The 26,759-nt window shown below is 41.3% G+C and overlaps 1 protein-coding gene across 1 annotated transcript in view; it reads left to right on the top strand.

Annotated features, from left to right (window-relative positions):
* Positions 1 to 1,165: 1,165 nt before the first annotated feature.
* eipr1 (EARP complex and GARP complex interacting protein 1) overlaps positions 1,166 to 26,759 on the top strand; it is a 44,736-nt gene continuing 19,142 nt past the window's right edge. Inside the window, 4 exon segments of the mRNA XM_052580072.1 lie at positions 1,166 to 1,279; positions 12,363 to 12,495; positions 20,137 to 20,293; positions 23,884 to 23,983. Coding sequence (XP_052436032.1) covers positions 1,166 to 1,279; positions 12,363 to 12,495; positions 20,137 to 20,293; positions 23,884 to 23,983 — 504 coding nt within the window.

Below are 26,759 nucleotides of genomic sequence, written 5' to 3' on the forward strand. Positions count from 1 at the left end.
TCCGTTTCAAACATCTGTCACAGTGTATGCATAGAATCAGATGGTATTACCATAGCACTTCAATGTAGCAACTATGGATGGCAAACTTCTCATGGCAAAAATAAAATGCAAAAAATAATAAAATAAATTCTCTCTCTCTCTCTCTCTCTATATGTATATATATATATATATATATATATATATATATATATATATAGCCTATATAAAGGAAATGTAAAATATGAATATTTACTAAAAATATATAATAATAATAAAATTATATGGATGTATCACATGGTTTTGCTACATTTTTGTGCTTATGTTATTTTGACTATGCTTTTTGGCTTTTATTTTACTCAACACAAACTCAGCACACCTTAAAAAAAATAATTATAATAATAATACAAAAAAATAAACTGATAGGTGCTTAGGAAAAGGGTCCAACAAAACTGTCAATTCCAAAATATAAAAAAAAAAAAATTAAAAAAAAGATGCAATCCCGTACACTGTCAATTCTTGCTAAATATTGAAGTTTATTAACAAAAGCAATGTTTCAGTCCACTGACCTTCATCAGGCATAAGTTGTTAATCACATACATTTCTTAATAAACTTCTATATTTAGAATGGATCGTGTGTGGGACTGCATCTTTTTATATTTTAGCTTTTATTTCACCTCATTACCATTTAGTTTATCTTAGTGTACTAAAGTAACTAAAGCTAAACTTGAAAATTAATATAGACATAAAAAAAGCTAATAAAACCTTAACTAAATTGAAAATAAAAAGGGAAAATACAAAAAATGAAAAATAATAATTGCACCTCACTGATCCTAAAGTAAGACAGGATCAAACAGTATTTCTGTATTTTTATCTGTGTCTAGTGACTCTGAGCTTGGTTCAGATGTCATTTCAGGTCATTTAAATGATCAGTTTATCTAGACAGTGCTTTTGGGCATCTATGGAGATGTCTATAAACAGCAGTTTCAGATATCAAGTGCTTCCTACATAGCAAACATGTATACAACTTAAGCTGCTTACTTAGTCAGCATGTTTGTGTGAACTACCATTAGGGCAGAAAACATCCTAATGAGCCCACCTTGCAATACCTACAAATGCAATGTAAGTAGCAGCTTGCAGGCATCTGGTGTCATATACGTGTTGTCTTTTGGCTGTGTATCATTAATGCATGGGCTGTGGTTCTCTCCGTGTGTTTCAGACGTGTGCTCTGACAGCTCAGACAGCTGAGACAGATGCCATCAGGTTTCTAGTGGGCACACAGTCACTCAGATTTGATAACCAGGTGAGTGGATGAATGCAGGGGATTTCTCTACAGTCCTCATATTTGCTATAATAATGTTATTGTATGTATTTGCAGTACTCTTTCTAACAGGTTTCTGAATGCATGTGCTTGACACTAACTAATGTTGGTTGATACAACTTGAAATGTTTGTTGTTAGTTCACCATCAACGGATGTTAGGCCTAACATATAGAAACCTATTGTAAAGTGTTACCAGAGTTTTACGGCTACTTGAGGAAACGCCTCAGAAATACAACACAACAAAACAATTAAATTGCCTTATTTGTCATAGTGGGTTAAAAGCAAATCACAGACCTTGCATGTAAAAGAAAGTGTTTATCACTTGTTGCTTTGTTACATTAGCCAGTTTATATCAGACTTTGATTTAGTAGCTGAAAAACTCATATATGTTTTAAAAAAGGCATTGGTTGTGATCACTACAAATCACTGTTTTCAAACAGGTTTCCTAAACACTCCTCCCATTGGAATAAGGCTTTTTGACTTTCTTTGTGCTCATCTTAACTTGTAGAATATTAAGGATGTCTAACCTAAATATAATAAAATATAATTAAGATCAATAGTAAATGATAAAATTATATATCATAATAATACAATAATAAATAAACAGGAATATAAAATCATAGATTAATACAGTTACAAATTTAATAAGATTAATAATATTAATTAATAATAACTTATATATATATATATATACAGTACAGACCAAAGGTTTGGACACACCTTCTTATTCAAAGTGTTTCTTTTTTTTTTCATGACTATGAAAATTGGAGATTCACACTGAAGGCATCAAAACTATGAATTAACACATGTGGAATTATATACATAACAAAAAAGTGTGAAACAACTGAAAATATGTCATATTGTAGGTTCTTCAAAGTAGCCACCTTTTGTTTTGATTACTGCTTTGCACACTCTTGGCATTCTCTTGATGAGCTTCAAGAGGTAGTCACCTGAAATGGTCTTCAACAGTCTTGAAGGAGTTCCCCGAGAGATGCTTAGCACTTGTTGGCCCTTTTGCCTTCTGTCTGCGGTCCAGCTCACCCCTAAACCATCTGGATTGGGTTCAGGTCCGGTGACTGTGGAGGCCAGGTCATCTGGAGCAGCACCTCATCACTCTCCTTGAGAAAACTTAAAAGTTTAAGGAAACAAGTTTTTTAGGTTTATTATTATTATTGTTTTTTTCGTCAACTTTTTCTGTAGAAACTGAATACAAGAGGTCGATAAACTCAAAAATGTCCTGAAGCTGTTTGCCTTAAACTTTTAACTTTTCTCAACTTTTGATTTTTTTACAGTGTATTTTCATTTTTACTTTCTGACAAATAAACAAACACATAATAATCATTTAGTCTGTCATATAATTATAAATCCAAACCCGTTTGACTTTCATCTGTGCAAAGACGTAAAGAAGATGTTTGGATGAGTTCAGTGTGCAGAGCAACATTAGACCCCACTTCCTTTCATTCTTTAAAATATTTCCTTCCACAGAATAAAAATTATTTTCCATATTTCATAAGGGGTATTTAAACTAATGAGCACAACTGTATGATCATTTTCTCACTTGGCAGCTTCCAAGAAGTTTAGATTTTTTTATTTTAGGCATATTCGGTTACAATATCTAGCATAGTAAGGGCATTTTTGCAGTGTGTAAAAACACTTGTGCTTCATAAACCTTCCCTGCAGCAGGTCTGCACGCGTCTGAACCTGAGCCCCTGACCGCTCCTTCACATGACCACTACGGCAAGAGAAGAGGCTCATGAGATAATTCACTCAGCTTCGGTAGAGGCTGATGAATCACGAACAAGTCTCTTCAAGCCCAGCACTAGTTACAGAACCTTCCAATGCCTCCAATTATCCTGTCCAGCCATCGCAATTTATTTGTATTGCTCTCCTCCATAAAGTTATAACGTTGCCTAATAATTCTCCTTCAGTGCAGTCCAACTCAAGGTAAATGGCTTCCTCTCCAGCTCTACAGAGACAAAGATGTTCTCGTGTGTGTGTGTGTGTGTGTGTGTGTGTGTGTGCGCACTTACTCTCTCTCACATGTCATACATCTACACAGGTGACCAGCAAGACTGATGCCTTTTGGGCTATAGTTTTGCAAACAGCTAATTAATATGACATTAATTTGCTAAAATCATGATCTGGAGAATGATACTTAAACCACTGCTATTTAATTTCTACCAGTTTACTGACCCATGTCAGAGCATACACAGCAAAAGCAAAAACCCACATGCAGTATAACAATGTTATAACAACACTGGGGGGGGGGGGGGGTAATAAAGATATAAACCCCATATGAAGCTGTGGTTTACAGTGAATTTATAACAGCTAAGGGGCGTTTGTTATGCACAGCGCAAAATACTAAAAACTACAAAAAAACCACAGGCAGAAGTAAACAAAGGCTCAAGAAATCTCTTTTTTTTTTTTATAAAACATTATTTTTCACTCAGAAATCATTGGTTGTCTAATGAAAAAATGAAATGCAACACACTGCATCAGCTAGGGTTAAATTAACTGTTGCAAAACATACAACATGCTAGAAACATATTAATCGCCGCAATGATGTGTCATGGACTTGTCATGATCCTGTCTCTTTCTCTCTCTTTTTCTCTCTCTGTCTCCCCCTGCTGGTTTATCCCCTCCTGTCTCCCTCGCTCTTCGCTTCTGTGTCACAGCTGTCTTCACTTCTCATTAAGATAATTTCCCCTCCACCTGGTTCTCATCCTGCCTCGTTATTTGGGCTACTTCTACCCTCTCGTTCCCATGTCTCTTTGTCAGATTGTTACTTCCGAATGAAGCCGTTGCCTTTGGCGTCTACGTTAGCAATTGGTCTTGTCCTGTCCTGTCCTGTCTAGTCGGGGTGAAGTTAGTTTTCTGCTATCATTACCTGTACATCTCTGTGCTCACCCATTGCACCCCACAGAACCTTACCTGCTGTTCTACGCCGCGACCGCCCCGCTCTGCGAGCTCCGATCCCCGGTTCTCCCCTGAGCCCGGTCAAGCCTCCACCTCGCCAGCCTTCTGGTCGTTCCAGCCACAGAGGTTTCCTGTGTTATTTAAACCCAGCCTTCGGGTCTTCCTTGGTTCTCATCTTTTGTACTCCTTAGTTGGATTTTCCTGTGGCTTTCCTTTGTTTAATTAAAGACTGTCATTTTGCCCTCACATTTGAGTCCTCTCTCTTCAATACCCATCACAGAACAATCTGACCAAATGATGGACTCAGCGAGTGGCAGCCCGTTCCAGACCGCCGTTGAGCACCAGGGCGTCCTCCTCGGGAAGCATGAGGAGGACATCTCCGCTACCCGACACGCCGTCGGTTCTTTGGCCGCCCAGATGTCCGAGCTGTCCAGCCAGGTCCACAACCTCCGTCTCCAGCCTTCCGCCTCTTATTGTCCTCCTGGTCTGACGGAGCCTCGGATAAACAATCCTCCGGCCTATTCGGGTGAGCCAACCCAGTGCCGCGCTTTCCTTACCCAGTGCGAGGTGGTTTTCTCGCTCCAGCCCGTCACATATGCTAAGGAGAGGGCCAAGGTGGCTTTCGTTCTTTCACTCCTCCACGGGCGGGCTCACGAATGGGGAACGGCCAACTGGGAGACTGAGGCAGAGTGCATCTCAAGCTTTGAACGCTTCAAGGAGGAGATGATCCGGGTCTTCGACCGCTCCGCCTACGGAGAGGAGGCTTCCCGTCGGCTTTCCACACTCCGGCAGGGAAGACGATCCGTGCCGGATTTCTCCGTTGAGTTCCGGACCCTCGCTACCACCTGTGGGTGGAACCAACCCGCTCTGACTGCTCGCTTCCTGGAGGGCTTGTCTCCAGAGGTGCGGGACGAGGTCCTCGTCCGTGAGATCCCCGCCCGGCTCAACGACCTTATCGACCTGGCCATCCGGGTGGAGAGACGGTTTGACCAGCGCCGTCGTGCTCATCGCCTAGAGGAGAGTCTCTTCTCGCCGCCCCGAGTCAACCCCTCCCACTCAGAACCGGAACCCATGCAGCTGGGTGGCCTGCGTATTTCACCTAAGGAGCGTCAGAGGATGATCTCTAACCGCCTCTGCATGTACTGTGCTAGTGCCTCTCACTTTGTGTTTTCGTGTCCTGTAAAAGCCAACGCTCGCCAGTAGGAGGAAGGTTACTGGCGAGCGCTACCACTAAGACCATCCCTTCCACTTCCTGCACGACACTTCCAGCGCATCTCCAGTGGGCGGGGTCGTCAGCCTCCTGTGCGGTCTTGATCGACTCTGGGGCCGAGGGAAACTTTGTGGATGAGAAGTGGGCGCTCCAACAAGGTATTCCGCTCACACCGCTAAGAGACTCCACCCCTTTATTTGCCCTTGATGGCAGCGCCCTACCTAGGGTACAGAAACAGACTATCCCATTAACTCTAACCGTTTCTGGCAACCATAAAGAGACAGTTTCCTTTTTTATTTTTCAGTCTCCTTTTACTCCTTTAGTACTGGGGCACCCTTGGTTAGAACTTCACAATCCACACATTGACTGGGCTAAGGGGTCTGTTTTGTCTTGGAAGTTGTCGTGTCATGTTAAGTGTTTAGCCTCGGCTGTTCCCCCCGTGTCTTCTGTTTCTGTGTTGCAGGAGGAGACGGGAGATCTGACTGGGGTACCGGAGGAGTATCACGATTTGCGAGGGGTTTTCAGCCGTTCTCGAGCCATGTCTCTTCCGCCCCACCGTCCGTATGACTGCGCTATTGATCTCCGCCCAGGGACCACGCCCACTCGGGGTAGGCTCTATTCTCTTTCTGCTCCCGAATGGGAGGCTTTAGAAAATTATTTATCTGAGTCTCTCAGCGCCGGCACAATCGTTCCGTCCTCGTCGCCTGCCGGCGCCGGATTCTTTTTTGTTAAAAAGAAAGACGGCTCTTTACGCTCATGCATAGATTATCGGGGGCTGAACGACATCACTGTTAAGAATCGTTACCCCCTGCCACTGATGTCCTCAGCCTTTGATATCCTGCAGGGGGCAAAAGTCTTTACCAAGCTCGACCTACGTAACGCTTACCATCTCGTACGCATTCGGGAGGGGGACGAGTGGAAGACCGCCTTTAACACGCCCCTCGGCCACATCGAGTATAGGGTCCTTCCCTTTGGATTGGTTAACGCCCCCGCTGTCTTTCAAGCTCTGATCAATGACGTCCTTCGGGATATGCTCAATTTATTCGTTTTCGTCTATCTCGATGACATTTTGATTTTTTCGCCCTCTCTCCAGATTCACGTGCAGCACGTTCGCCGCGTTCTCCAACGTTTGCTTGAGAATCGACTCTTTGTTAAGGCCGAGAAGTGCTCCTTTCATGCTTCGTCTATAACGTTTTTAGGCTCCGTTATCTCAGCAGAGGGGATCAGTATGGACCCTACCAAGGTCCAGGCCGTGCTCGATTGGCCCGTCCCTGATTCTCGTGTCTCGCTACAGCGCTTTCTCGGTTTTGCTAATTTTTATCGCCGCTTTATACGCAACTTCAGTCAGGTGGCCGCGCCACTCACCGCCCTCACTTCGGTTAAATCTCGTTTCGGTTGGTCCGGTTCTGCGCAGGAAACGTTTGACCGGCTTAAGACCCTTTTTACGTCCGCACCCATCCTCCGCACTCCAGATAGCTCAAGACAGTTTATCGTTGAGGTCGACGCATCCGAGGTAGGGGTGGGAGCCGTTCTTTCCCAGCGGTCAGCGTCGGATAATAAGATACACCCTTGCGCGTACTTCTCCCACCGCCTCTCCCCCGCTGAACGTAATTATGATGTCGGGAATCGTGAGCTCCTCGCCATCCGCCTGGCATTGGGTGAGTGGCGGCAGTGGTTAGAGGGTTCCTCTGTTCCTTTTATTGTTTTGACGGATCATCGCAATTTAGAATACATTCGCTCCGCCAAGAGATTGAACTCGCGTCAAGCTCGTTGGGCCCTTTTCTTTACGCGTTTTGATTTTGTCATTTCATACCGTCCGGGCTCTAAGAACGGTAAACCAGACGCGTTGTCTCGACTTTTCGATCCCTCGATCGGCCGCACCCCCCGAGAGGAGATTATTCCTCCCGGTCGGGTGGTGGGGGCTACGATCTGGGGGATCGAGAGACAGGTTAAGCGCGCTCTCTGTCACGTCGCTACTCCCCGTAACTGCCCTAGGGGCAGCCCCTTTGTCCCAGTTCCCACACGATTAGCAGTTCTTCAATGGGCCCATTCCTCTAAACTAGCGGTTCATCCCGGTGCTCGAGGTACTATCGCATTTATCCGCCAGCGTTTCTGGTGGCCCTCTTTAGAACGTGATGCGCGCCGTTTTATCGCTGCCTGCTCTGTTTGTGCCCAGACCAAAGCGGGCAACTCTCCGCCTGCTGGTCTCCTCCGACCGCTACCTGTTCCCTCTCGCCCGTGGTCCCATATAGCTCTCGACTTTATCACCGGTCTTCCGCCCTCAGTCGATAAGACTGTCATCCTGACGGTAGTCGACCGCTTCTCAAAATCGGCGCACTTCATTCCTCTTACCAAACTGCCCTCTGCTAAGGAAACGGCCCAGATTATGATTGATAATGTGTTTAAGTATCACGGGTTGCCCACCGACGTCATATCCGATAGGGGTCCGCAATTCGCCTCGCAGTTCTGGAAAGAATTTTGCCGTCTCATAGGTGCCACTGCTAGCCTTTCCTCGGGTTTTCACCCACAGACTAATGGCCAGGCCGAGCGAGCCAATCAGATTGTTGCCCGCATGCTCCGCAGTCTAGCCTTTCGCAATCCCTCGTCTTGGGCCGAACAGCTTTCCTGGGCTGAGTATGCTCATAATTCCATCCCTTCCTCGGCCTCTGGTATCTCTCCCTTTCAGTGTTGCCTCGGCTATCAACCGCCCTTATTTTCATCCCAAGAGACCGATTCTCACTGCCCGTCCGTTCAGACCTTTATCAGTCGCTGTAAGCGAACCTGGAAGAGGGTGAGATCTGCTCTATGTCGTTCTAAGAGGCGCATGTGCGTGGCTGCTAATAGATCGCGTGTCAAGAGTCCTCGCTATGTCGCGGGTCAGAAGGTTTGGCTTTCTACATCTAATTTACCCCTCCAGTCTGACTCCCGTAAACTGGCCCCCCGCTTCATCGGGCCGTTCCGCATTATCAAGATCGTTAACCCTGTCGCCGTCAAACTCCGGTTGCCGCTGAATCTTCGTCGTGTTCACCCGGTGTTTCACGTCTCCTGCATTAAACCGGCCCCTCGCTCCCCCCCTCCCACATCCTTCTCTGCCGTTCGTATCGAAGACTCCCTGGTCTACACCGTCCGCAGGATCATAGATAAGCGGCGTCGGGGTCGTGGACACCAATATTTAGTCGATTGGGAGGGGTATGGTCCTGAGGAGAGGAGTTGGGTCTCCCCTAAGGATATCCTGGACCCCTCGCTCATTGATGATTTCCTCCGGTCTCGCCAGCATTTCCCCGCTGGAGCGCCGGGAGGCGCTCTTTGAGGAGAGGGTACTGTCATGGTCTTGTCATGACCATCTTGTCATTCTCTCTCTTTTTCTCTCTCTGTCTCCCCCTGCTGGTTTATCCCCTCCTGTCTCCCTCGCTCTTCGCTTCTGTGTCACAGCTGTCTTCACTTCTCATTAAGATAATTTCCCCTCCACCTGGTTCTCATCCTGCCTCGTTATTTGGGCTACTTCTACCCTCTCGTTCCCGTGTCTCTTTGTCAGATTGTTACTTCCGAATGAAGCCGTTGCCTTTGGCATCTACGTTAGCAATTGGTCTTGTCCTGTCCTGTCCTGTCTAGTCGGGGTGAAGTTAGTTTTCTGCTATCATTACCTGTACATCTCTGTGCTCACCCATTGCACCCCACAGAACCTTACCTGCTGTTCTACGCCGCGACCGCCCCGCTCTGCGAGCTCCGATCCCCGGTTCTCCCCTGAGCCCGGTCAAGCCTCCACCTCGCCAGCCTTCTGGTCGTTCCAGCCACAGAGGTTTCCTGTGTTATTTAAACCCAGCCTTCGGGTCTTCCTTGGTTCTCATCTTTTGTACTCCTTAGTTGGATTTTCCTGTGGCTTTCCTTTGTTTAATTAAAGACTGTCATTTTGCCCTTGCATTTGAGTCCTCTCTCTTCAATACCCATCACATGATGATGCAATCCTAGACTCTTCAGTATATAATAAACGATAGATATACTATAGATCTTACCGTACCTTCCCAACTGATTAACCACAGTATATTAACACAATTGATCTGCTTTTGTGTTACGCTTTCTGAAATGTTACAACTAAACATGCAAACGAGACCTTATCTAATTAAATATACACTAATCTGCATTCATTCAAGCAGAAATCTTAACATTGGATGAAGCCAGTTTCTAATGATCATTTAATTTTGTTGACAGAGTTCAACATTTTCACAGATTTTTTCTTTCAGTCACTCCATAAATCAGACAGAAAAATTATATTTTTTAAAATAAATATAAAGTCATATAAATCAGGAAAATAATCTATCTGTCTCTCTCCCTCTCTCTCTCTCTCTCTCTCTCTGTCACAGTGTCTGGTCTGTGTATCCCTGGGTGTCCACTAGAGGTCTCACTTTCCCTTATTTGGTCACCTTCCTCCTTGTTTTTGTTAATTGATTGTTCCCCGTCTGTCTCTACTTCCCTCATCATCCTTCTGTGTATTTATACCCGGTTTGTCTCAGTCTGTGTCACGGAGTCCTTCTTTAATGCGTAAGTTTTCTTGTCCGTCATTCTTGCCTTGCCTTGTGTTCGTGTCTTGTTTATGTTCTGTTTTGGATCTTCTGGTTTTGACCCTGCCTGGACTGTTTACCCCTTTGGATTATCCCTTAATAAACGACTTACCTGCAATTGGTTCCCTCTCTGTGTTTTCCATAACACCGAACGTGACAGAAGGACTCCGTCACCGTAAGAACCAGCGGTATGTCGTTTTTCCGTTCCCCAGCCAAGATGGCGGAGAGGCGAGCCAAGTATTTGAGGTTAACCGCCCTCCGCCAAGAGGGCAATGAAGTGGGTGCCCATGGCTCAGGTGTTCTGGTCCCTGGCAGAGTGCATGGGCTACAACGATACGGCCCTTAAAGATAATTTTAATGGCGGTCTGGATGATCCAGTGTCTCTGGAGGAGATGGCACAGTTAGAGACACTGGAATTCTGGGAATTTGTGCGCTACCTGCAGCATCGGTGTCGGTGGGATGCCCCAGCCACTCCTATCTCTTCCTGCAGGGTGGTTATAAGCCCAGCGCCACAGCACAAGATGGCCGCCAGCCCAGAGCCACAACACAATATGGCCGCCAGCTTAGAGCCACAGCACAAGATGGCCGCCAGCCCAGCGCCACAGCACAAGATGGTCGCCATAACCTCGAGTCAGGTTATGGTGGACTCTCTGGAGTCGAGTCATGTGTCAGTGGACCCTCCGGAGTCGAGTCCAGTGTTTGTGGACCCTCCAGAGCCAGGGCCAGTCACCGATGACCCTCCAGAGCCAAGTCACGTGGTGGTCATCCGCTCCGCCCTGGGGGAATCGGGCGGCGACCACGAGGACGTGGTGGTCATCCGCTCTGCCCTGGGCATCTCGGGCGGTGACCACGAGAACGTGGTGGTCCTCTGCTCCGCCCTGGGGGGCTTCCGCCCTGACCACACAGTTGTGGTGGTCTTCCGCTCCGCCCTGGAGGGCTCTGGCTTTGACCACATGGCTGTGGGGGTCTTCTGCTCCATCCTGGGGGGCTTCCACCCTGACCACATGGCTGTGGTGGTCCTCTGCTCCGCCCTGGTGGGTGCCTCAACATGCCCTTCATGGACTTCTATTTGGTGTTTTGGTTTCTGTTATGTTTCTGTCTGTTCCCCTCAGTTAGTCTGGCCCTCCATCCCTCCCCCTGAACCTCCTCCGTTCCTCCTCCCTCCTGGTCTCCCTGTTTTGTGTTTACACTTCTGATATCTGTTCCCCAAGTTTTCCTTTCCGGCCCTCCGTCCCTCCCCCTGAGCCTCCACCTGTCCGCCGCTGTCCTGGTCTTTTTGGTTTGTTTTTTGTGTCTGTGGAGCATCTGGAAGCTGCTCCTTAGAGGGGGGGGGGGGGGGTAATGTCACAGTGTCTGGTCTGTGTATCCCTGGGTGTCCACTAGAGGTCTCACTTTCCCTTATTTGGTCACCTTCCTCCTTGTTTTTGTTAATTGATTGTTCCCCGCCTGTCTCCACTTCCCTCATCATCCTTCTGTGTATTTATACCCGGTTTGTCTCAGTCTGTGTCATGGAGTCCTTGTTTAATGTGTAAGTTTTCTTGTCCGTCATTCTTGCCTTGCCTTGTGTTCGTGTCTTGTTTATGTTCTGTTTTGGATCTTCTGGTTTTGACCCTGCCTGGACTGTTTACCCCTTTGGATTATCCCTTAATAAACGACTTACCTGCAATTGGTTCCCTCTCTGTGTTTTCCATAACACTGAACGTGACACTCACTCTCTTTCTCTCTCTCTCTCTCTCTCTCTCTCTCTCTCTCTATATATATATATATATATATATACAGTATAAAACTGCTAAGCTTAGTGTATGCGAGATGTCTGTCTCATTGTGAGAAAGCCTTTAGAGATATGTGTTGTAATTTAAATTTACAGATGCAAATAGGTAAAATGCAATGAAATAAACTCCTAAAAAGCAATGCTTTTTGCTTGGAGTGTATTGTTCTATCAAGATTAAAAGACCATATATATTTCAATTTTCCTTCTCAAAGTAAATTGATTGTTGTTGTTTTAATGCTGTTTAGATGTTTTTAGGGATAGAATAGGATTTTGTGAAGAGCACACAACAACTCCTTTATTCACATAATGACAACACTTACAGTAGAATATTACCCACAGTGTGCATGAAGCCCCTCAGTAAAATAATAACTTTCTACTGCCTCTTCAAATGTGCCAGGCTTTGCATATAACTTTTAAGCATCTAACATTAGTTCAAAAGATGCAGTCGCTTCAAAGTTGAAATAAAAGCTGGGAAATGAGTGTCAGGAGTGTGTGAAGTTAAAAAGCATTTGAGATTTCATTTACTGCCATATTGAAGTAAATATCTGCGAGTGTAGTCCCAGCTCTTTGAACTGCCATCAGGATGCTCTGCTTTTTCTCTTCTGCAGATTCACATCATTGACTTTGATGATGAGAATAATATGATTAATAAGAGCGTTCTCCTGCATGACGCTGGTGAGATCTGGCACATCAACGGCAGTCCTGCAGACAAATCAGTGCTGACCACCTGCTACAGCAAGAGTGAGTCTCTCTTTCTCTTCCTCTCAGTACTGATGAAAAACTACTGGCAGGATTTACTAAATGAGAAGGATTGACCGAAGGTGTGGATAGGGTTATTTTTGGGGCAGATCTCATTGCTTGTGCATTTTTGCAGGAGTTTCACTTTCAGTTGCAACATTTAAGAGACGAGAATATTTAAATGAATCATACAAAGTGATTTAGTAAGGTTTGCAATCTCATGCTAATTTGTTCTGTTCGGGTCATTCCTGGTATGGGGTAACATTTTGGCTTCATAAGTGTTGGAAAAAAAGTTACATGATTTTTATTTTTATTTTTTATTTTTTAGGAATGGATGTTGGTCAAGCTCGGGGTCTCAAAAAAATATTGAAAATATTCCACCCTGTTAGGGACTGTTTTGTCTAACAGGGTGGAAAGGAGCATAACAGGGTGGAACACCAGTGTTAACAGGTTCTAACGGTGGACATGCTTTTCGTCATTGTCCTGCATGGTTTCCCATCTATAATGTGTGGAACTGCTGCTATATAATATTATTTCAAAACAATAAAATAAATAAATAAATAAATAAATAAATAAATAAATAAATAAATAAATAAATAAATAATAATCCAGGAGGGACACAAAACATAGCTGTGTGGTTCCTTATCACAATCAATCATGGTGGCAAAATAATTATCTGTATAGATGACTATATATATATATATATATATATATATATATATATATATATATATATATATATATATATATATATATATATATATATATATATAAATATATTCTATATACACTAAATACTATTTATTATATTAGAATTTCCACCTAACAGGGTGGAAAATTTTGAGCTTAGTTAAGCATAGATCACTGAGTGATCAACATTTAGCTAGCTAACCATCTACAGATTAACAGAACTTTTATAACTATGTCAGATTTATTTTTACATTTTTTGATAGGACAAACATTCTCCATAATATAGCCTAACAGGGTGGAACTTTAAGGGTGGGACAAGCAGGATAAAATGTAAAAAACAAAACAAAAAAAGTTATTGGGTGGAAAATGACTTCAGGGACATGGTTATTGAAGAAAATTATAAATAAAATAACTATATTTTCTCATGATTTATATGTATAATTAAAGGGAGTGTAACATGGACTCAGAGAGGTTCGGATCCATATGCAGTGGTTTAATAAAGAGAATGGTCAAACAGGCAATGATCAGAGAAAACAGTGTCAGGTATGTCAGGGATATCCAGAATCAGCAACAGTAACAAGCAGAGGTCGGGGCAGGCAGCAGAGAATTAAAATCGGTATAAACAATCCAAAGTCAGACACGGGAGGAACAAACACAAGGAGAAATGCTCGTAATTGACAGACAAAGCTAGAACAAGACTTCACACTTAATTGAGTCCAGACACAGTTTATATAGGGGAGTGGTAATGGGGAATACCTGGTGGTGATTAGCATATGATTCTGGGGAATGGAGTTGGAAATGGATATACAAAATGCCGGAGTCCTGAGTGGAGCACCCTCTATAGGAGTTTATGGGCACTCCAGCTGATGATAGTGACAGGCAGTTTAGCCTAGCCTATAACATATTAAAACATTTATTTATTTGTTTTTTAAAAAAAATCATTTTATGAGTAATAATAATCAGCCATTATGCCAGAAATATGTATGCTAATAAGCAACTAGGTAGTAGTTTTAATAGTAGTTTTAGTGTAATAATTTTGCCTTTTGCTGTTTAGAACAGCGTTTGTATTCTGAGCATCATAATGTGTAGGTAGGGTTTGTAACAAAATCGTAGTCTTAAAGTAGTCAATTTCTCATAAAGCTGTGTGCATAATGCTTATTAAATCGTATGAGTCATCTGCTGTCTTCCACTAGTAAGGTTTTGTACTTCCATTCAGATTACTTCTAACCTCATGAGTGAAACTTCAAAAAAGACTTTCTACTTTTTAGTATGTGGTTCTATGTGCTGTGAGTGCACTGGCACAGTCAAGTCACACAGACTGTTAAAGCAATATATGACACATTCTTGCACTCGCCTCGAGGCAATTAAAAAATGTACACAAACATGAAGAAGCAATTGAAAGTGGAAATTTTAATTAAATCCCATGTTTATAAGACCAACGCCTGTGGCTGTTAACTGACAGTTCACATAGTGGGAAACATTTATTTCCTTTTTTTTATTAATTTCTCCTTCCATCTTCATTATGATGAGGCCAATGTGCAAGATGTCATGGTGGAGTTCAAAAGAGGAATGTAATTACCGTGACATTCAAGCTAATGGAGAAGCTGGGCGGCACTGAGTCTGCTCCATCATCACCCGCACTCGACCATCTGATCTGAGAAAAGCTCTTATTCTGACACGGCTGTACGCTTCAGCTCCACTACTACACTGCCACAGCCTTTCAACGGCTTCAGCAACAGAAAAGAACTGCAGTATGAAACCTTCCAACTCATAGCTTAGTCAATGATACATAATCAATCTGAGATCTACAGTGGTGGCCAAAGTGATTACAACACTAGTATTTCACTGGATTCTTACAATTAATGACAAAATGAATGTTTGGAAATGCAAACAGATATTTTCTTACTGACACACTACAGCACTACTATAGAAATAACTGACTTGAAACCATTTTTGGGCTGCTGAAAATGTGTTCTCATCATTTTGGCCACCATTGTGTATGAGGAGATTTACAGTATACTGATTTGTATGCTAAATGAGCTGTTGTATAAAAGCAATATCAAATGTGTAACTGTGCTGTTACTCTGAATATCAGCACGGCTGTAATTAGCTGGTGCCTTCAGATGAATCAAAGCCCCACTGAATTATGATTGCTTGAATTCCAGCTCTTGCTTTATTCCGGTTATCATGATTAAATAATAATCCTATTATTTTTTAACTTTAGTTCATGTGTAATGTTGCTGTTTGAGATTTAAAAATCTGCAAGTTAACAAAGCTCAAAGTCCACCTTAAAAGGACATAGACTTTCTCTACCTAAACACTTTTCAATAACTACAACAAACAAATTCCACCCCGGTTTAAAAAAAAAACCATTTATTTGTGCTTGCAAAGGTTCAGCACGATCCTCTTGTTCACAAACATTCTCAGGGTCTGGATCGGCCAAAACGGCACCTTTGTTAATATTTACAGCTGAGCAGATGAAACTTGTGGTTATGATCACAACACACTGGGCCAATCAGAGCACATTTAATAATTCAATAATGTAAAATAAGTGGGAGATAATGATAAATCAAGGACGAAAACCTATTCTAGTACACCTCAAAGACCAAAGGGCATAATAGGACCCCTTCAATAAAGGTGTGATCCTTTTGGGTAGGGGCGTGTTTATTTAGGTGATTTGGTGATTAAAATATCAACATTGTTTCTTAGAAATCTCTTACTGTACCTTTACACAGCAAATATAATGATAGCAGATGCGGCCATTTGCATTGTTTATCTTGCTCAACGTTTACTATAATGATGCACTACAAAAAAATATTTGTAATTTGTACTGTAAAATACTGTAAATGTACTACAGTAAAACTGTAAATTACCAAACCATGTGTATGTATTAAAGAAAATGTAAATGGTTATAATGAGTTACTGTATGTAATTTTATATTTCTTGGTAGTAAACATTACTATAAATTACAGCGAAAACAAGTAAAATGACTTTCCCTCGCGATACATCTCATATGATTATATTTTATTTGAATAGTTTTATCTCTTATATTTTTTTTATCAGTCATGTACATGTCATGTACGTCATGATGGTTGAAGCATCATGCTCGATGTCGGCAGAACTGCATTCTCCAGGACTACTCAGGGACTGCCACTGCCTACATCAACAAGTATACTGATGATGTAACAGTCACAAAAACCATCACTGTCCGGGCCAATCAGAAGCCATAGATGACAGGGGAGGTCTACAGACTCCTGAAGACACGGTACGCTGCCTTCAGAGCTGGAGATGAGGTGGGCCTGAGAACAGCCAGGGCCAACCTGTCCCACGGCATCAGAGAGGCTAAGAGACAGTACTCCAGGAGGATAGCCCATCAATTCAGCGACAGCAGAGACACTAGGAACCTGTGGCAGGGGATACAGACCATTACGGACTATAAGTCCCCACCAGGGACCTGTGACAACAACATCTCTCTGTTAAATGAGCTGAACACCTTCTTCGCTCGCTTTGAGCAACAAAACAGCACCACTGCACAGAAGACTCCACCTCCTCCCGGCGACCAGGTTATGACCCTGACCCCAGACAGCGTGAGGAGATCCTTCAGGATCAATGCACGCAAAGCTCTGGGTCCTGAGAACATCCCTGGGAGTGTACTGAGAGACTGTGCAGCAGGACTCACTGATGTCTTCACAGATATTTTCAACATCTCACTGAGTCAGGCTGTTGTTCCCACATGTTTCAAAACTACCACCATCATTCCAGTTCCAAAGAAACCATCTCCATCCTGCTTCAATGACTCCCAAACTCATGAAGTGCTCTGAACGGCTAGCCATGCACCACATCAAGTCTGCCCCCCATCCCCCGGACCCCTTCCAGTTTGCATATTGGTCCAACCGGTCAACCGATGATGCCATCTCCACTGCCGTCCACTCGGCACTCATACATATAGAGAAAAAAGACTCATACGTCAGAATGCTGTTCATAGACTGAAGTTCAGCATTCAACTCAATCATCCCTCAACAGCTCATTCACAAACTGGTCCAGCTGGGGCTCAACACTTCGCTGTGCAACTGGCTGTTTGACTTTCTGACTGGAAGACCTCAGGCAGTACGGGTCGGCAACAACACATCCAGCACCATCAGACTGAACACTGGGACCCCCCAAGGATGTGTGCTGAGCCCCCTCCTCTTCACTCTGCTGACCCATGACTGCACACCATCGCACAACTCCAACCTCTTTTTTAAGTTTGTAGATGACATGACTGTGGTGGGTCTCATTAGCAACAAAGATGAGACAAACTACAGGAGCAAGGTGAGCCACCTGACTGGATGGTGCAGTGACAACAATCTCTCTCTGAACGTGGAGAAGATGAAGGAGATTGTTGTTGACTTCAGGAGAGCACACACTCTGCACATTCCTCTTACCATCAACGGTTAACTGTGGAGAGAGTGAGCAGCACCAAGTTCCTGGGTGTGCACATCACAGAGGACCTCTCCTGGACAGAAAACACAGCAGCACTGGTCAATAAATCCCAGCAGCATCTTTATTTCCTCCGCAAACTGAGGAGAGCCAGAGCCCCGCCCCCCATCATGTACACTTTCTACAGAGGCACCATCGAGAGCATCCTGACGAGCTGCATCACTGTGCAGTATGGCGCCTGAAAAGTGTCCTGCCGAAAGACTCTGCAACGCATAGTGAGACTAGCTTAGAAGATCATCGGTGTCTCTCTCCCCTCCCTCCAGCACATTTATGGAACCCGTCTCACTTGCAAAGCCCTCTGCATCACAGGTGATCCCACTCACCCATCACACAGCTTTTTCAGCCTGCTACCATCAGGGAGGAGACTGCGGAGTCTCCAATCCAGGATAGCTTCATCCATCAGGCTGTCAGGAAGCTGAACTCGCTCCCGAACTTGCCCCCCTGTCCCTCTTCTGCCCCAGGCACCACTGAACTATGAACCCCCCCCGATCCCACATCCTCAGGTGCTCCCCCCCCCAACTAATATACGATGACATGCACCAGTCACTTTGTGCAACATTGGTCTGCTCACAACCTCATTCACCATGGAACTGACATTATTCCACTACCTCATCAGTCAGTTAAATAAAATAACTGCTCTTTTTGCACTGTTTGCTCACTTCACTGATTTGCACTCTATCTGCCATGTGCCTTGCACTGCTTTATTTAACTTTTCTATATTTGATCTAGATTTTTAGGCTCTACTGTTAATGTCATCTGTATGCACTGGGGGTCTTAGAGTAATGCAATTTTGATTCTCTTTATGTATGTACTGTACATGTGGAAGAATTGACAATAAAGCAGACTTGACTTGACTTGACTACATTAGAGTGCTTTGTGTTATATTTTTCTGTTATTTAGTTCATTGCATTATTTTAGTGTCATAAGTGTTTAACTGATTGTGTTTTGTGTTTAACTGATAGTGTTTCGTGACTCTTTGCATCATCTATATGTATAATGTTTTATGGACAGACTATAAACTCTGCTTTACCATGTGGCTCTCTGTTGTGCCAGCTGTATTATCATGGTGGTTATCTGTGATTTTGGTATACTGTATGCATCACTAAATGAAATGAATGTAAACTTTTACAGTGGATTTCTTGCAATCAAAACTTGCAGTTTTTGTAAATATTTTTTTACAATGTGAGATAAAAGCTTTAAAATACTTGAGAGAAAACACAAGCCATGTATTGTTGTATATATGTAATTATTGGCTGCAGGTTTTATCTGTATCCCATAACTAGCTGTACACTTTTTGGCTGAAGCAGAAAGTGCTGATGTGCGTTTCTGAACTTCTCCCAAAGCAGCCGTTACACCGGAGGAACCGAACACTCGTTCTCATTCTCCCACACATCAAAAGAGAGACTGCTGCCTGCATGCTTTATATAACATTACTTCATTTTTAAATAACAAAATATGTGTGTTTTTTCAAAACTAAGACACGTTGTGGAGTAAAAGTTTCTCATAATGAAATCATTTTGCATTCAGATGTGCAGTGAGATTTTTCTTCAACTCTGTACAATAAGGTCCAACATTAACGTTAGCTAATGCATTAATTGCCGTTAAGTGACAATGCCATTTAGCTAATAAAAATAATACTGTTAATTGTTGGTTTGTGTCAGCTCAATTCCATTAAATAATGTAAACACGTAAAACTTTGGATAATAATAAATTATTAGTAAACGTTGAACTAAAATTCTTTAGAGGTAGTTTTATTGTTAGTTAGTTCATGTTAACTTATTTAATTAAGTAATGATTAAAAAATAACGTTATTGAGAAATGTTACAGATTTCCTTTGGCCATTTTCATATTTACATTAACTGACATAGTCACCACTAAATATATTTGTAGAAACGTAATTTTCTGTAAAGCTTCTTTCACAACGATTTGTGTTGTGAAAAGCGCTTATGCAAATAAACTTGAATTGTATTGAATTTCATTATTTACAAATCTGTAATGTACTGAACAGGGTATTACAAACATATCATGTTTGTAACAACACGATATTCATTCATTCATTCATTCATCTATTCCAATTCCATTAAAGATGAGTATTTGAAATAATAAAGCGTTATGAGTAATCTGGCCTCTAGAGGCAGTATACACTACTGATACTAGTATACACACTCCTGTACTGCTCATGTGGCATGTGCTGCTGGAAAACAATCCACAGATGCATTAGACACAAACCATACACATTCCCAATGAATACATACACATCATATACATTTACTGTCAAATGATGTGATTAGACTGATATGGTTGATGCTGTTATAATGTCTATATGCATCTCTAAAGAATCAGCATTTTTGTTTTCTTTTGTTTGTCGTGCTCCAGATTGCAGATGAGCTGAAATGGCTGTGTCCGTGATCTTAAGCTGTTTTGTGTGCATGCATGCTCATGTGAGATTGTGTGTGTGTGTTTCCTGTCGACCAGCGTCTGAGAGTCGACGGCTCACATGTGCTGCGGTGTGGAGGATGCCCCCGGAATGGGAATCAGGCAGCCACGAGTCCCCCGATGATTCATCAAACAACCCGCAGACCTTGGAGCTCCTCTGTCACCTTGACAACACGGCCCATGGCAGCGTGGCCTGGTACGCCACACGCTATCGATTTAACCCTGCAGCTTCCCCGTTCTCTCTCCCTCTTTCCTAGCTTTGCTTTCCTTCTCGTCATGGCTTTTATTTCCCTTTCTCTCTTTCCGTCTCGCTTTGTCTCCATCTCTTGCAGCATTTTGGCTCTGCCTCCCTTCAATCTATTGTTCAGTTCTTTTCTAGATGTTTCAGAAATCAGTTTGCTCTGTAATTCATGCACCCATCTGTTTGGTTTCATTTTCAACCTCTGCACATGTCTCAGTCACATGCTTTATTTTATGCACGATAATTCACAACACAGAATAGGAAAAAATAAATAAAATAAAAAATCCTGGTTGTGTTTTTAAGGTTTTGCCAAATGGCCATCATACTCACATCCATCAGATGAGGGCTTTGCACATACTAATGGCATTTCAATTTAGCAAAATGAAAATTGTAATATTTAATACATTCAGATCTCCTCACTGTATTGAACTATTAAAGCCCAAAGTTAAAGCATAAAATAATAGCTTTCAGAATGTACACATTGCATGTCTCAATCGTTTACAAGTGATGTCCATTGGGGGTCAGGGAAGTCAAACTTGGTGCAACATGTTAAACGTTTGAATATGTATAAACACAAATGAGTCTTGAGTGTGTCATCAGAAATAGGTTGATTGAAGATGTCCCCCACAGATATTGGTGCAATGATCACAAATAGTATTAGTGAGATGCTGTAGGGTGTCTCACATATGTGGATGTGTAGAATCATTTAGCAAGGAAAGGAAAAGTGAGGCAAACAATGCAGACATGACAAAGAAGAAGCATGCAGGGGAGAAAGCACACAGGTTACAGCAAAAGAAACAAGAGAAACTAGATGTTTGCCTTTGTGTGCACCTACGATGTGTCTTAATTCTAGCAAGGTTGAAAAGGGTATGGGACAAAACAAAGTCATTTGGGGGACCCGAAGGAATTGCACATCCACCTCTCAATTCGAGCCATTACATCTGGTTTTGACTGGTGAGGAGAGGGGTGAAGTCCGCACAGTTTACAGCTAACTGACAATTCAGTGTCTAGATTCTTCAGTAAGTCAGCATACAAAAGTCTTACACAAGTCGCATACCAGACGAGGACAGCTCACAAGCATTAGGGGAGAGCAGTGGCGAAAGAGAGAAAAATCAGAAAAACTTCATTTTAAAAGATAATGTTGTATACAGAGATATATTTCTGCTGTGGCCAGTAACTCATATGTGTAGTCTAACAATACCAGGTGGTATTTTGTAGAAATGTAGAAAGACTTCAGTATAATTTCACTTTGAACATAAGTTGAACATTGTTACTTTCGACCCCATCGGTTTGGACGAAAGTAACACACAGGTGGGTCAAAAGTAACACAACAATATAAGCTAGATTTTTTGCTGTTAGTCTTATTTTTCTTAAGTATACCTGATTGTGACCTTGTTAATAAATAACTGCAAACATATTCCAGCCCATGTTCCGAAGTGAAGCGATTGTGAACCGAAGTGACTGGGGTCTGATAATGTGTTTAGTCTTCTGATATCATCTGTTTAAGATGAATGACACTTCTGATTTCTCACAGATCAGTGACAGATGCAATTCACACATTCCTGTTTCCAAATGTAAGTTGTTGTTGTTGTGCACATTGGTCAAATAGACGAGATTCTGACATGTGAGACCAGTGTTAACATGATTCATAGGGAATTTTCAACAATTTTTGTTGTTGTTCTGTCTCAGTAGTGAGAATGTGCCGGTTTTGAAAACATTCCAATTGCTTCCCTGAAGAGAATAGACGAGATATCAATGAAAAATGTACCAAAAAGACTTGTTGTCACCTATGTTTTGTTATTTGTTTTTGCCTCTCACACAAAAGAATGGCTTTATTTTGAAAGCTAGTGGACGCCTCTTAATCGATGCCCATTGAGCACTTTGTGGCCAGTGGAGCATTTGTGAGTATTTGTGCCTGGGACGTGCTGAGCGAGTAGCGAAGGCAGCGTGAGACAGGCTAATGGCTGTGTGATGGCTGATCATGCTAGATCAATTGGAAGAAGAAACGAAAGCATACTTTGTTATATAGGTCAGTCAATACTTTCAGTAATGATGGAGTAATCTCTGTGATGTTCAGGGGCCAGTCGATGCTCACACACCTTTATATTGTGGACATTTGCTACGCATGGGTTTCCTCCTGACATCACTCCTCCTACCTTGCCTTCTTCCCTCAGACCAAACTTAAGCCATTTACCAAACTATCAGATATACTTTGCTTTCTGTTTGGTTTTATATATACTGCAGATTAACTAAAAATAGTGGCATTATGTGAATTATCCAGAGACTGTCCAGTGTCTTCAGGTTTGATGAAGCCACACTAAATTGCACTAAAATAAATGGCACATTTCAATAGTTTGAATATATTTAGATTATATCTTGCTAGATACTTTTACACAACTTATGCTTGATCATGTGAAGCTTGACAAACTACAGTTTGAAGCAGCTTCCCCAGCATGTGTTTATTTGGTGTCCATGGACATTTTTTAATCAACATCAATATTTTAATGACATTACTAAATTAAATATGTGATAATACTTTTAGGAATTTATTGCAGCAATTTGTACAGTACAAATACTTCATTTAGTCTCTAAGTTAATATGAGATCATAAAAAGCTGCATGCATATTAAATATGAGAGTAAATGGGGTGAAAAAAGTTGACATGCAAATGAAATGTAAAATGAGGTAAAATTCCTCCTAGTTTTGTCTTCTCTTGATTAATCTAAACAACTAAACTTTTATCTCTGTACATTTACTGAATGGTTATGTTCTTATTAATTTAACTGTTACTGTTTTAATCTAAAAAAATCCTGTATATACTGTACAGTATAGGTCACAAAAAATATGAATAGTTTTAATTTTGAAGTAAAACATTTTTATTTTTTATTAAACTCTCGAGGTCTGATGGAGGTATTACATAATAATAGATTAGAATTAGATTAATTTAAATTATCTTCATTATTCATCATAACCTACGGAGCAATTGAGTCAAGTTATTTAATGGTATTTGATTTTCTGTTAAGACATCCCTTCAATTAAACTAAAAGCCTGCATATTATTCATTAAATTATTGTCCTGTAATTAATTAATAAATCTAAACTAGATTGTCAAGCTGCATACATTTACACTGAATATGTGATTTAACTATTTTACACTAATGATACCTAATTAAAAAAAAAATCATTAATGATGTTATCAGGAAAAGGTAATTGGGCAAGATATCCCCACCTCATAAATTCATCAATTTTGAGCAAGAACATTGTTGACTAAAAGGAGTTTGAATTACTTGATTGGGTTAAATGTGGATGTTTATTGCACTGCATTTGGACAACATGCGCTCATATAGAAACGTTTTCTGTTGATAGCTAATGATAATAATGTGTGGACTGCAGTGTGGTTAATTGCTGTACACCTCCTGTACAACTATATCAACATTCTTCATACATACGCAAAGAGCATCATTCAAACATTATATTAAATGCTAGCATTCACTGAATAAATGCACATGACTGTGTGTGTCAGTGTCTTCTCTCATGTCTCCTGCAGTGTATTATGGGAGCCCATGGGTGATGGGAAGCGTGTGATATCTCTGGCTGAAAACCACGTGCTGCTCTGGGACCTTCAGGAGAGCTCCACCAAGGCCACGGTGAGGTTCATTATTTTCATAACTGCAGAGTTTCACTGCTCTTCTCTCAGTTCTGGAGCCACCAGCACGGCATATCAATGATACAAGACACAACTTTCAGTTCCCATTAGATATTACTGAGACAACCAATGAGTATAGATGTACGACTTGCTAGTCAATGTAGTTAGAATTTGTATTAAGGAAAGGAAAAAAAAAATAGTTCCCATATATACTATAAACTACTTTTTTTTATATAATATAATATAATATAATATAATATAATATAATATAATATAATATAATATAATATAATATAATATAATATAATATAATATAATATAGTGTATTATTTATTCAGAAAGTTTTTTCTGTTGTAATTTTTCTGTATTTTTCGTTCTATAATTTAATACATATATATTACCAAAAACTGTGTAAATCAAACCAATGCACAAAACATAAAAATTAATTAATCTTTTAAAATGCAATTAAATCAAATTCGAACTTTTCTTTTTTCCTTCTGGCAAATAATGCACTGCAGGTTTACTGTTTAAATTGAAACATGGATGAAAAATTGTTTGATATTTCTTAAAAATAATGTTTTAATATACTGTATAATTAATATTATTACTTGAGGTTAAATTGGACTTTCAGAATTTGATTAAATTCCTTTTGATTTTTCCTTCCAAAATTTGACAAATTCTGCTACATTCCACTGGGAATTCCATTTTTTTGACTGGATTCTCTGATTCCGTCCTCATTTTCTGCATCCTGCATGCCTAATATTTGTAGTGAGGAGAAACTTCACCGGTTCACTGACAGTGCTATTAGTAAGAAACAGCTTTGCGCATAATGTTCAATAATAATCAGCTGAAGTCGTTACTAATTAATGCCTCCCAGACTGCCGCTCACAGTCTGCGGTGTCACAGGCCTTTGCGAACATAACCTTGACTCGACATTTGACGAAGAAGCGTCACTTGCGAAAACACTCAGTGGAGGCTGGAGAAGAGGCCCGTGGTTGACATCACACTGAGTAGCTCCATGAGGTCCCACTATTGTCAGCTTTGCATGCAAAGTGAGAGGAGGTTATAGAGTGGCAAGGCCTGCTGAGTGCAGCGCCCATTAAAAACACCAGAGCGAAGGAAACGAGGGGGAGGCAGAAAGAGAGAGACAGAGAGGATGTTCGGAAAGCTCTCGGCACAGCTAGATTCCAGCGGTGTCGTGAAGAATGCTAATCTGCCTCATGCAAATCTCCCCTCATGCCACCCCCATCCTCACAACACACACACACACACACACACACTCATCAGCCTCCCCCATCCGCTCATCCCTCTGTTCTCCAGAACAGCTCAGGTTGATGTGTTTATCACCACGCTGCGTCTGCCAGTGTTTTATTCAGATATCGCTGAATCCCACAAACAGAAAAGGAGGCGAGAAGCAGCCTCCTAGCTCACGTCTGCATGTACCTGGGGCGTTTTCTCCAAAGAAACAAGCGTCCTCAAACAAACTGGCTGAGAAAATAATCAACAGCACACTCTTAAATATGATGGTTCTTTATTGGCGTTGATGGTGTCATGAAGAACCTTTAATATCGTGAAACTTTTGCATTGCACAGAACGTTCTTTATAGTAAAAAAATATTTAGCATAGTTTGGATAATTTTTATTTTAAGAACTTTTCACTTAAAAAAAATGTTTCTATGGCATTCGCTGCAAATTTTTTTTTTTTAAATGCCATTTTTAAGAAAAAAAAATATAGCAAAATATGAGATTAAATAGTGCTTCTTAATTGTGTGACAGTTTGTTTTATTGCTGTGTTTTAGGACAATAGATGGGATTTTTCAGGACACATGTGAGAGATACATTTATAACTACTAGACTATGTAAATGTTGATGATGATTGGATAATAACATCATTGAAATGTTTAAAGCATTGTTAATTATGACCAGCTGTGTGGCTGGCACTGTTTGCCCAGACTGGACTGACAGAATACAATCTAATTTTATCTATGGGATGCTACTGTAGATATAATAAAGTAGAACTAGCTAGTGGGTAAAAATCACTTCTATAGAGCTTAGAGAAACAAGTGTGCAGCAATATGTGGAATCTTGTTTTTGAACTTCAATTTTTGTTTTAATAAAGGCTTGAAAAGAAGGAGTAGGAATAAAGGAGTTTTTAATAAACATAAACACACTTTGACCATTCAAACATAGCATTACGGGAGAACAGAATGGGCTCAAACTAAGACAGGGCAGATAACAAGAGGCAGACAGGTAATGAGGTTGACTAAAAACCAGAAACAGGTGATCTTTATGAAGAAGATTAACTAAACAGGAGCGTACTTGATCTAAATGGAAACCAACATGTGACATTATGATATTATGCCTTTTAATTAAAAATGTATCAGAATTAATAGAGTTTATGCTCAAATCAAAAAACACATATTTGCCATATAAGGAAAGAAAAATTAACCTAATTCAAAGCAAAAAGGTTGTTTTTTTATGCTGTTGGTATATATATATATATATATATATATATATATATATGTTTTGTTTTAAAACATGCATTTATTTAATTTTGATATATTTTTCTTGGGTAATTTTGGTTCTCTGGTAAATGGATCATGATTTAGGAATGTTATAGATATCTGAAAAACAAGACAAAAATACTATATAAGAACATCATGCTCGATAATAAGCTAAAATATATAGCACAGAAATATACAGTATGTGCTTTAGCATTAAGCATACTTATATTTAAGATTTCTCACTGTGAACTTTTTAGTGAGCTTATTGGAATGC

This window comes from Carassius gibelio, chromosome B17 (assembly GCF_023724105.1).
Source record: "Carassius gibelio isolate Cgi1373 ecotype wild population from Czech Republic chromosome B17, carGib1.2-hapl.c, whole genome shotgun sequence".
Lineage (NCBI taxonomy): Eukaryota > Metazoa > Chordata > Actinopteri > Cypriniformes > Cyprinidae > Carassius > Carassius gibelio.